General features: G+C 44.8%; 1 protein-coding gene across 1 annotated transcript in view; it reads right to left on the minus strand.

Moving 5' to 3' along the window:
- Positions 1–8,322: 8,322 nt before the first annotated feature.
- Positions 8,323–13,272, minus strand: part of LOC144488023 (bactericidal permeability-increasing protein-like) — a gene marked incomplete at its 5' end in the record, with an annotated part of 29,022 nt that continues 24,072 nt past the window's right edge. The window contains 3 exons of the mRNA XM_078206039.1: positions 8,323–8,409; positions 10,376–10,452; positions 13,086–13,149. Coding sequence (XP_078062165.1) covers positions 8,368–8,409; positions 10,376–10,452; positions 13,086–13,149 — 183 coding nt within the window. The remainder of the gene's footprint in view (positions 8,410–10,375; positions 10,453–13,085; positions 13,150–13,272) is intronic.

The raw sequence follows: 13,272 nt of genomic DNA on the forward strand, positions 1-13,272 counted from the left end.
AGAGCTGGCAATCATGGTTGCAGCTAAGGAGGAGGTGGTGGCGGCAGCTCAGGAGATGGAGGACATGGGGAGACCACCACAGGAGCAGCCAGTGGCAGGCCCTCAGGAAGGCCTGCCGCTGATGACCATGAGGTGGGAGAGTAGTCTCCCAAAAGGATGGCCAGAAGGAGGAGGATGCAGAGGCAAAGGCGGTACTGGACCAGGCATTCATTTGAGGGGCTGTCGGAGGTTATGTGCCATCGCTGGCTCAGACTATCCAAGGACACGGTACAGCACTTGTGTGCAGGCTGCAGGCTTCATGGCTATTGCAGGGATGCCCCATGTCTAGGGAGCAGTGGACGGGACCAACATCGCCCTGCAATCCCCACGAGGTGAGGGGCAACCATTCATCACCCGCAAGGGTTTCCACTCCCTGAATGTACAGATTGTTTGTGACCATTGCATGAACATCATGCAGGTCTGTGCACGCCACCCAGGGACAGCAGCTTGGTGCTGAGGCAGTCGGACATCTCTGGACTCTTTGAAGGTTAGCCCAGGCTGCCGGGATGGCTCGTGGGGGACAAGGATTACCCATTGGGGTCATGGCTGATGATGTCTGTGCGGAGGCACAAGGCTGAGGTGGAGACCCGCTACAATGAGGCCCACGCTGTCATCCGGTCCGTTGTAGAGCAGTGCAGAGGCCTTCTAAACATGCGGTTCCGCTGCCTGGACTGCTCTGGGGGGTACCCTGAAGTATGACCCTGTGCATGCCTCACACATCATAATTGTGTGCTGCGTCCTGCACAACATCACACAGCAGTGGGGAGAACAGTTGGTGGAGGAGGAGGAGGAGGAGCGGCGAGGGGGCGAAGTGGATGTCCTGCCATATGAGGAGCCAGAGGATGGAGGGCATGCGGCGATGGCAGGTGCCCAGCAGGGCAGGGCAGTGAGGGAGGCCTTGATAGCAGCCCGCTTCACATAGCTGGTGCTGTGCAGTGTGGGGGCTGCTCCAAACATGCCCCCCACAACCCCAAACTGGCCCCTCAACCATATGACCCTTCCCCACCATTCCCCCACCCTTCCCCACCCTCTCTTCTCCCACCACCTGTCCCGGAATTGAACCCGGGTCCTTGGCGCTGTGAGGCAGCAGTGCTAACCACTGTGCCACCGTGTAGCCCTGCATTAGGGATCAGTCAAGAAATTCCATCATTTCCTGTGTAGTAGAGAAGTTACATTGTTGATGGCTCACCGTCCACTCACTACCATTTTTGGACCACACACGGGAATTCCATCACTTGCGGCAAATCAAATGCAAAGATGTGCATTGCTTTTGTCTGCACATACTTGCACCATTAAATACCGATAGTCAACTCTACATTGACATGGGTGGACTTTCAAGATTGCCACTACCAGGCAGTTTTTCAGACTGCTTGAAGGGGAATATTTTCTAATTTGAACATGTAGACTACACACCAGTCACTTCTAGGCAAGTGAGAAAACACTCTTGGAGTAACCCTGTGCTCTCAGAAGTCAAGGATATGGTTTTATGAGGAAAGACTTTGGAACTAATACCTAACCTGAAACTCTGCTACTCCAGGCAAATGGAGCTGTCGGTACAGTCAGGATGTCTTCTGTGGGGGCTCAGAGTGATCATTCCGGCACCATTAAGGAAATGGGTGTTAGAGAAGCTACCTGAAGGCCACTGTGGAATCGTAAGCATGAAGGAAATAGAAAGAAGTTATTTCTGGTGGCCTGGACTTTATGCGATTATCAAGGAAAAAACTAGAACATGTTCTTCCCATACAAAGCTAAGAACTCTGCCATCCTTAGTACTGCTGCATCCCTAGGAATGGCCTGAAGAGGCTTGGTAGTGTGTGCCTGTGGATTTTGCAGGACCTTTTGAAAGATACACGGTTTTACTAACTGTTGATGCTCACACAAATGGCCAGAGGTCACTGTTATAAGAACATAAGAAATAGGAGCAGGAGTAGGCCATCTAGCCCCTCAAGCCTGCCCCACCATTCAATAAGATCATGGCTGATCTGAAGTGAATCAGTTCCACTTACCCGCCTGCTCCCCATAACCCTTAATTCCCCTACCGATCAGAAATCCATCTATCCGTGACTTAAACATATTCAACGAGGTAGCCTCCACCACTTCAGTGGGCAGAGAATTCCAGAGATTCACCACCCTCTGAGAGAAGAAGTTCCTCCTCAACTCTGTCCTAAACTGACCCCCTTTATTTTGAGGCTGTGCCCTCTAGTTCTGATTTCCTTTCTAAGTGGAAAGAATCTCTCCACTTCTACCCTATCCAGCCCCTTCATTATCTTATATGCCTCTATAAGATCACCCCTCAGCCTTCTAAACTCCAACGAGAACAAACCTAATCTGCTCAATCTCTCCTCATAATCTACACCCCTCATCTCCGGTATCAACCTGGTGAACCTTCTCTGCACTCCCTCCAAGGCCAATATATCCTTTCGCAAGTAAGGGGACCAAAACTGCACACAGTATTCCAGCTGCGGCCTCACCAATACCTTGTACAGATGCAGCAAGACTTCTCTGCTTTTATATTCTATCCCCCTCGCGATAAATGCCAACATCACATTTGCCTTCTTGATCACCTGTTATACTTGCAGACTGAGTTTTTGCGACTCATGCACAAGGACCCCCAGGTCCCTTTGCACAGTAGCATGTTGTAATTTTTTCCATTTAAATAATAATCCAATTTGCTATTATTTCTTCCAAAGTGAATAACCTCGCATTTGCCAACGTTATACTCCATGTGCCAGATCCTCGCCCACTCACTCAGCTCATTCAATTCTCTCTGCAGACCTTCCGCTTCCTCCACGCAATTCACTTTCCCACTTATCTTCGTGTCGTCAGCAAACTTTGTAACCCTACACTCAGTCCCCTCCTCCAGATCATCTATGTAAATAGTAAACAGTTGAGGCCCCAGTACCGATCCCTGCGGCACGCCACTAGTCACCATCTGCCAACCAGAAAAGCACCCATTTATTCCAACTCTCTGCTTCCTGTCGGATAGCCAATCCCCAATCCACGCTAACACCCCACCCCCAACTCCGTGTGCCCCAATCTTCTGCAGCAACCTTTTGTGAGGCACCTTATCGAATGCCTTTTGGAAATCCAGAAACACCACATCTACCGGTTCCCCTCCGTCAACCGCACTAGTCACATCTTCATAAAAATCCAGTAAGTTCGTCAAACACGACTTTCCTCTCATGAATCCATGCTGCGTCTGCTTGATCGAACCATTCTTATCCAGATGGCCTGCTATTTCTTCTTTAATGATGGATTCCAGCATTTTCCCAACTACAGACGTTAAGCTAACCGGCCTGTAGTTACCCGCCTTTTGTCTACTTCCTTTTTTAAACAGCGGCGTAACAGTAGCCGTTTTCCAATCAGCTGGCACTGACTCCATCTGACGAAGGAGCTGTGCTCCGAAAGCTTATGGTATTTGCTACCAAATAAACCTGTTGGACTTTAACCTGGTATTGTGAGACTTCTTACTGTGACTACCCCAGAGTCCAGTGAATTTTGATAAATAACTACCAACGCATCCGTTATTACCTCTGACATTTCTTTCAGTATGACATCAGCCTCATCTGAGAAGACTATTGAGAAGCTAGGAGAAGTACTTATAGTCAATCTGGATTTCCTGAACAGCTGCTAAGCAACAACAGACCTTAATTTGTCTCATAGGAATGAGAAATTTCTACTAGGAAAACAGTATTCAACACATTATTCCTGCACTGTATCACTCTGCTAATAATGGATTAGCAGAACACTTCACCCAAATCCCGAAACACACCTTGAAAACATTCAAGGAACAAGGTTCGTTTATCAAATGCCTTAACAAATTCCTGCTGGTCTATCAGAAACCGCACCTTCTATGACCAAGACTTCTCCTGCCTTACTATGATAAAAAGGCAGCTGCGTACCACATTTCATCTTTTGAAACTTTCAAAAACTAAGGAAATTGCATGACGGCTTCAATAAGCACAAGTGGAATGGCGGGAAGGCAAGGCAAAACTGAGTTTTCCATCAAGGACAAGGAGTTTTAGCTAGGAGCTACTCCACAGGGGAGAATTGGGTTCCTGTCACAGCCCTTGCGCACTGGACCTGTCTCTTTCACTGTCCAGACCAGAAATTACATTATCTGGTGGAGACATGCTGACTGGAAGAACAGATCTGAGGGGAGTGGAGCCTGGTGAAAATTCAAGTTCAAACTCATCTAGTCAGGACTTTCCTACAATCCCGACATTATCAGACATTGTTGAAGAAGTTAACACCTACACCCTTGTTCAAACTCAGGGGCAGCCTCTAGTTCCTACATCAATGCCGGTTAAACCAACCACCGATAACATCAGTGGGAAGATGAAAACGCCAGAAGTTCACACCAGTGTGAAGATGAAGACGATGATGTCAGAGGTTCACCGTCAACTATTCTGAGAGCAACGACCTCCAGCCCGTCTGATTTATTAATAGCGACTGACTCTTTGGCTATTGTTCATGTTGAATTTGTTTTGGGAATCTTTAAATGAAGGGAGGAGGAAATGTTATGTACTTGTTCGTATTGGCTCATTGTGGAGCCCTGTTGTAGTAACGTAGGCAAACGGAAGTGATGCCATCAGATGTAGAGCAGGAAACAAAGAGAGAAGCAGCAGCCATGGAAGAGATCACACACCACAAATAATATTCAGTTTGTTTTTAGAATCATAGAATCATAGAAACCCTACAGTGCAGAAGGAGGCCATTCGGCCCATCGAGTCTGCACCGACCACAATCCCACCCAGGCCCTACCCCCACATATTTACCCGCTAATCCCTCTAACCTACGCATCCCAGGACCCAAAGGGGCAATTTTTAACCTGGCCAATCAACCTAACCCGCACATCTTTGGCCTGTGGGAGGAAACCGGAGCACCCGGAGGAAACCCACACAGACACGAGGAGAATGTGCAAACTCCACACAGACAGTGACCCGACCTAGTGCTCTCAAGTGTCATGTCTCCAAATATATGACATGGGCAAAATGTAGTTAAAGATGGATCTGTATTGTGACTGTCGGTGGAGGTTAGATTGGAATCAAGGCTCTTTGCAAATTAATTAATTTGGTGCAGGAACTTGAGGTGCAATCTACAAATTTTCAAATGATACTAAGATTTATATGAATGTTAGCACCATAGACAATGCTCGCCTGCTCCAGGTGGCTCTCAATGTGTTGGGAGATTGGGCTCTTGACTGGAAAAAGGTTTAATTTGGATAAGTGGAGTATTTTGCATGAGAACAGGGCAAACATATCCTTCAGGGAAAAACATTAAAGAAAGTGGCACAGAAAAGAAATCTGTCTGTTCCAGTGTTTGATAAGGTGCCCCATGCAAGGCTCATTGAGAAAGTGAAGGGGCATGGGATACAAGGGGACATTGCTTTGTGGATTCAGAACTCGTTTGCCCACAGAAGGCAAAGAGTGGTTGTAGATGGTCTTTTACAGCATGGAGGTCGGTCACCAGTGGAGTGCCCCAGCAATTTATTCTGGGACCCTTGCTCTTTGTGATTTTTATAAATGACCTGGATGAGGAAGTGGAAGGATGGGTTGGCAAGTTTGCTGATGACACAAAGGTTGGTGGGGTTGTGGATAGTGTAGAAGGATGTAAGCAGTTGCAACGAGATAAGATGCAAGACTGGGCGGAGAAGTGGCAGATGGACTTCAACCCAGATAAGTGTGTGGTGGTTCATTTTGGCAGGTCGAATAGGATGAAAGAATATAATATTAACGCTAAGACGCTTGGCAGCGTGGAAGATCAGAAGGATCTTGGGGTCCGGGTTCATAGGACGCTCAAAGTAGCGTCGCAGGTAGAGGCTGTGGTTAAGAAGGCGTATAGAATACTGGCCTTCATCAATAGAGAAATTGAGTTTAGAAATCGGGAGATAATGCTGCAGCTGTATAGGACACTGGTCAAACCCCACCTGGAGTACTGTGCCGAGTTCTGGTCGCCTCATTACAGAAAGGATGTGGAAGCCATAGAAAGGGTGCAGAGTAGATTTACAAGGATGTTGCCTGGATTAGGTGGCATGCCTTATGAGGATAGGTTGACAGAGCTAGGTCTTTTCTCCTTGGAGAGGCGAAGGATGAGAGGTGACCTGATAGAGGTGTATAAGATGTTGAGAGGTATCGATAGAGTGAATTCTCAGAGGCTTTTACCCAGGGCTGAAATGGTTGCCACAAGAGGTCACAGGTTTAGGGTGCTGGGGAGTAGGTACAGAGGAGATATTAGGGGTAAGTTTTTCACTCAGAGAGTGGTGGGTGAGTGGAATCGGCTGCCAGTAGTGGTGATGGAGGCGGATTTGATAGGGTCTTTTAAGAGACTTTTGGATAAGTTCATGGAAGTTAGTAAGATAGAGGGTTATAGGTAAGCCTAGTAGGTAGGGACATGTTCGGCGCAACTTGTGGGCCGAAGGGCCTGTTTGTGCTGTAGCTTTTCTATGTTTTATGAACTAGTTTCAATCTCCCATGCGGGCTGGAGAGAAATTTCCCAGATTATTTTACCCAATTTGGCCTGGGTATCTATCTGATTTCTCACCTTTCCCAGTAGGTCACATGGTTTCAGGTGGGGTGGGGAATGATACACAAGGGATCACAATTGTGTGGGATAGGCTGGATAGTCCAGATGGTCTTTTGTCTGTCTGTCATTGTATGTATGTTTTTGTCACCATTACAATTAACCAATACCCAATCAGCTACTGAAATAACAGGTGATTACCCTTACCCAGACTGAACATTGACTGAAAATATATATTTTTGACAAATATTGACTGTTGTGCAGGGCTATAATGGTGCAGACACTATGGGCCAAATGGCCTCCTTGTGCTCCATCTCAGTTCTGGGATTATGTGAAATGAAGGGCACAGGAAATTTAGAGGTGGTTAAGTACGTTAGAGTATATGAAAGCCATTGATAAACACTTGATTTTATATCAATAACACTGGCGGGAGATAATGTTCCATTGATCAGTCTCAGAACCACAATCGCTGCCAGTATTTATTATATTGGACAGAACAGGTCACCTTCAATTTCAGACACAAAATAAGACTTTAAAGGTTTTTCATCCAGTGAGCATTTGCTGTGGCACAATTACTTCTTCTACCCCTCTCCAATTTTAAATTAACTCTCAGAATGTGGAGGGGATTTTCACAGTAACTTCATTGCAGTGTTAATGTAAGCCTACTTGTGACACAAATAAACAAACATTGATGAAAAATCCAGGATTTATTGCCCATCAATAGCTGCCCTAAGAAGCTGGTGATGGGCAGCTACATAACTGGCTGAACGGTGAAAGTACTCCCACAATGTTGTGAGATCCAGATCCAGTGATTATCCATCCAGTTCAGGATGGGGGAGAACTTGGAGGTGATGTACTTGCTGCCCTTTAGGTTGTCAAAGATGCCTTGGTGAGTTTCTGCAATACATCCTTTAGACAATGCATATAGCAGCCACGACACTGTTAAACTTTGATTATAACACACCTTTTATTATAAAATAGCATATCCTATCACCAGATGAACACCATGGGTGATCTATTAGTCAGCAATGAAATCCATGCTAGGATTAGGTGGGTACACAGTAAAGTACAGGAATATTTTATTGATACTTTTCCTCACCACATTTATATTTTGAAGTTTAGCATGGCTGGAGGCAGAACAGCATTAAAAATAGCTCCAGATTCCAATGGGTACCTCGTACAAGATCATAGCCCTTGATGTCGCAATGGTCAATGGACATGTTCATTGCGCTTTTGAGTAGAGTCTGCTCAAGAAATATTAAGAAGGCACAGGAGGATGAAGGAAGTTCAGTTCTGCAGGGGTGTTAATTTGGTTTCTCAAACCTCAAATGTACATTGACAAGGGTTTGATAAGTTGGGTCACGCAACTATATGTTTGTGATATTTTGTATTTGGTTTAAAAGACAAGCAAAAAATAGCAAGGAACCAGATGACAGGTAGTCACACCACAAACATACTCAGCAAACCTAATGTCATATCCACTTCATTGAGGGCAAGTAAATACTGATCTGAAACAGTTCACTTGCCCCACAAAGTGAGACTTTATTCCTTGCTTCTGATGACAAAACAACAGTAACTTAAACTAGTTCCAATATCTTGTCACTGTTTTTTTTCCATTAGGTATCTCGCTTGATTGAAAACAAAGTGTCGAAATGGAAATTGACAATATTTTGACAGAACAATGTGGAAAAAATTAATCCATGGCCTCATGTAAGCATAAGAAATGATTGGATTGTGCCAGGTAATCAACGCGGTCACATGTCTGGTCTTTTCCATCACTGTGTATTTGTCTGCAACAACAGCTAGTTAATGACCATAATGGATGTCAGTCGCAATCACCAGAACATCCTGAAAAAAAAAACAGCAATATTACAGCATTATAAATGACTCCTCCTCTTTTCTCAGTACAACACTGCTGCACGCTTTGAAACACAAAGACTAATTCTAGAGTGCTGGTTCCACTCATTTCCACAGTTTGACATGACACATATTACCACCAATTATTTTCCCTTAGTGCCAATAAATGGAATGAATCATAAAAGTATACAGCACAAGAGTGACATTTGGTCTATTGGGCTTCTTTGAGCGAGCTATCCAATTAATCCCACTCTGCTGCTCATTTCCTATGGCCCAGCAAATTCATCCAATTCCCTTTGAAATTTATCATTAAATCTGCTTCCAGCCCATTTTCAGGCAGTGTATTCCAGACCATAACAACTTGTGGTATCAAATAGTTTTTCTTCATTATCCCCCGCCCCCCGTTACTGACCAACCTGCCAGTGGAAACAGTTTCGCTCTGTCTACTCTATCGTGACCCCTTGTCATTTTGAATTCCTCAGTTAAATCTCCCCTTAACCATTTTTGTTCTAGAACCATAGAAAATTACAGCTCAGAAACAGGCCTTTTGGCCCTTCTTGTCTGTGCCGAACCATTTTTTGCCTAGTCCCACTGACCTGCACTTGGACCATATCCCTCCACACCCCTCTCATCCATGAACCCGTCCAAGTTTTTCTTAAATGTTAAAAGTGACCCCGCATTTACCACTTTATCCGGCAGCTCATTCCACACTCCCACCACTCTCTGCGTGAAGAAGCCCCCCCTAATATTCCCTTTAAACTTTTCTCCTTTCACCCTTAACCCATGCCCTCTGGTTTTTTTCTCCCCTGGCCTCAGCGGAAAAAGCCTGCTTGCATTCACTCTATCTATACCCATCAAAATCTTATCCACCTCTATCAAATCTCCCCTCAATCTTCTACGCTCCAGGGAATAAAGTCCCAACCTATTCAATCTCTCTCTGTAACTCAGCTTCTCAAGTCCCGGCAACATCCTTGTGAACCTTCTCTGCACTCTTTCAACCTTATTTACATCCTTCCTGTAACTAGGTGACCAAAACTCTACACAATACTCCAAATTCGGCCTCACCAATGCCTTATATAACCTTACCATAACACTCCAACCTTTATACTCGATACTCCGATTTATAAAGGCCAATGTACTAAAGGCACTCTTTACGACCCTATCCACCTGTGACGTCACTTTTAGGGAATTCTGTACTTGTATTCCCAGATCCCTCTGTTCAACTGCACTCTTCAGAGTCCTACCATTTACCCTGTACGTTCTACTTTGGTTTGTCTAAGGAGACAAGGTTCTAAGGAGAACAAGCCCAGCTTCCCTAGCATCTGCACATAATTGAAGTTCCTCACCCCAGCATCATTCTAGTAAATCCTCTTTTAGATGAACTTAAATTGAATTTGAAGTAATGCAGTAGCAGCAGGAGGAGGAACAGACCTGGGTCAGGCTTCGACAGTGACTGTTGTTTCAGATAATTAACAGTGAATTCACGTGACTTCCGGTGACTGTGCATTTGGAAATCTGGGATGTGATGAATATGCCTGAACTGGGATTATCAAGGGAAGCTCACCTTTCCAATCTGGGGACCAGGCCATGTTTTGCAGCCGGAAGCTGCTTTGGGTAGACCAACTTAAAAGATCACAGATACTCCAACATATGGTATTTACAGATGGGACCCATGTTTAGAATTCTGCCATCTATAGCGCCATTTCATTTGATTCTGCTGGGATTACACTAATATCTGGCTGAAAATCACACGGAAACCACACACCATAATGTGATAATCGGCCATTGGCAACCATCTCAAGACAGGGCAAGAAAGACAAATCACATGACTCTCTCATTTGTACCGTCTAAGGGAAAATTGTCTCCATGTAGTTTCTTCCAGTTGAATAGATTGTCTAACATTGGTGTAAGTATATTCAATACCACTATGAGGATCTTGTATTCTGCAGTTATTTACCTGGTTCACCTTCAGGAGTGGGTTTACAAAGCTTAACTGATCCACACTTGGGAGTGGAAATCCATTGGCTAGTCTTGCTGCAAAGAAAAAGTACATGACAGTTTTATAAATCATTCACAAAACTAAATGTTCATAATTTCACATAAATGTCATCCTCTCACATTCCCTGCATTCCTTCAGAACACACTACGTTTGGGTATTTACTGTTCAACAAGGGTAAAAATGAAATCTTTGAGGAAAAAAATGGGAATGTCAGCTTAGCTCAAGTTAGAAGGTTATTTTTATATTATGCGTAAAGAATGAAGAACTAGAACAAAGAACAATACAGCACAGGAACAGGCCCTTCGGCCCTCCAAGCCCGCGCCGCTCCCTGGTCCAAACTAGACCATTCTTTTGTATCCCTCCATTCCCACTCCGTTCATATGGCTGTCTAGATAAGTCTTAAATGTTCCCAGTGTGTCCGCCTCCACCACCTTGCCTGGCAGCGCATTCCAGGCCCCCACCACCCTCTGTGTAAAATATGTCCGTCTGATATCTGTGTTAAACCTCCCCCCCTTCACCTTGAACCTATGACCCCTCGTGAACGTCACCACCGACCTGGGGAAAAGCTTCCCACCGTTCACCCTATCTATGCCTTTCATAATTTTATACACCTCTATTAAGTCTCCCCTCATCCTCCGTCTTTCCAGGGAGAACAACCCCAGTTTACCCAATCTCTCCTCATAACTAAGCTCCTCCATACCAGGTAACATCCTGGTAAACCTCCTCTGTACTCTCTCCAAAGCCTCCACGTCCTTCTGGTAGTGTGGCGACCAGAACTGGACGCAGTATTCCAGATGCGGCCGAACCAACGTTCTATACATCTGCAACATCAGACCCCAACTTTTATACTCTATGCCCCGTCCTATAAAGGCAAGCATGCCATATGCCTTCTTCACCACCTTCTCCACCTGTGACGTCACCTTCAAGGATCTGTGGACTTGCACACCCAGGTCCCTCTGCGTATCTACACCCTTTATGGTTCTGCCATTTATCGTATAGCTCCTCCCGACATTATTTCTACCAAAATGCATCACTTCGCATTTATCAGGATTGAACTCCATCTGCCATTTCTTTGCCCAAATTTCCAGCCTATCTATATCCTTCTGTAGCTTCTGACAATGCTCCTCACTATCTGCAAGTCCTGCCAATTTTGTGTCGTCCGCAAACTTACTGATCACCCCAGTTACACCTTCTTCCAGATCATTTATATAAATCACAAACAGCAGAGGTCCCAATACAGAGCCCTGTGGAACACCACTAGTAAGAAGTTTAACAACACCAGGTTAAAGTCCAACAGGTTTATTTGGTAGCAAAAGCCACACAAGCTTTCGAGGCTCTGAGCCCCTTCTTCAGGTGAGTGGGAATTCTGTTCACAAACAGAACTTATAAGACACAGACTCAATTTACATGAATAATGGTTGGAATGCGAATACTTACAACTAATCCAGTCTTTAAGAAACAAAACAATGGGAGTGGAGAGAGCATCAAGACAGGCTAAAAAGATGTGTATTGTCTCCAGACAAGACAGCCAGTGAAACTCGGTACACCACTAGTCACAGGCCTCCAGCCGGAAAAAGACCCTTCCACTACCACCCTCTGTCTTCTGTGACCAAGCCAGTTCTCCACCCATCTAGCCACTAATCGGTTTGTGAATATCCCGGGGTGTCATATTCACTGTCGCACTGCGGTAATGTGCTAATTAGCAATGTATCTACCAGTCACCTGGAGAGCAGCAAGAAATACAATTGAAGAAACTCCAGCTTTGAGTCCAGAAGACGTAACAGTTGTGAGTTTGTACCCCAGTTCAAAAACTGAGCAAAGTGATGGAGTGTTGCATTGACAATGCAAATTAATTCAGATGGATGCAAGAGATCCAACTGTAGTGTTTCAAGAAAAGCAGGCAATTTGACTGATGACCTTGCCGATATTCTTCCTCAACATTAACTCATCATTTATCCCAATCCATATTTGTAGAATCTTGCTGTGAGCAATGATAGTGACTGTATTTGAAAAGTAATTTATTGGTTGTGAAGCACTTTGTGACGTCCTAAAGATATAACACTAAGATGAGAAACTGACGCTAGTTCTTTCTTATTGTAATTAGGGTTCATTTAAACCCAATCTGTCTGTGCGGAGACTGACATGGTCAGTTGCAATGCCAGGTACAGCGCACGCACACACGGAGTGTTAGGTTACCATCAGCCCTAAACTAAGTAGCAAACGTTTTTTAAGAAACACTCTCAGAAACGGAACACTGAGCTCTGATATTAACATTGTGCAAAGTACGTCTTTCTACATTTCATGAGTTTTAAGCTGTGGATCCTTGGGTGACTGCATAGACTTTGAACGTTCTCCTCATGTCTGTGTGGGTTTCCTCCAGGTGCTCCGGTTTCCTCCCGCATTCCAAAGATGTGCAGGTTAGGTGGATCGGCTATGCTCAATTGCCCCTTATTGTCCCAAGATATGTAGGTTAGGTAGATTAGCCATGGTAAATACATGGGGTACTGGGGATAGGCAAGATGCTCTTTTGGAGAGTCGATGCAGACTTGATGGGCCTCCTTCTGCACTGTAGGAATTCTATGGTTCTATGGAGAAGTTGGGATCTAAGCGGTGATGTGCTTAGTACTACTGTCCACTTTCGACTTTGATATGCTCGCCATGGACATACCATTGACTTTTGGTAACACCACCATCTTTACTGCAATGTTCAATAGCCCCTGTAGTGGGGCCACCTGCAATAAGAAAATAAATTTAAACATTATTATAATGGTAGTATTAACATTTTTCTTTCTTTTTCAATGCGCTACCAGAATAGTTTGAATTTCAGCGTTGAGTAAAGAAACACAGGCTAAAAG

This window comes from Mustelus asterias, unplaced genomic scaffold, assembly GCF_964213995.1.
Source record: "Mustelus asterias unplaced genomic scaffold, sMusAst1.hap1.1 HAP1_SCAFFOLD_1222, whole genome shotgun sequence".
Lineage (NCBI taxonomy): Eukaryota > Metazoa > Chordata > Chondrichthyes > Carcharhiniformes > Triakidae > Mustelus > Mustelus asterias.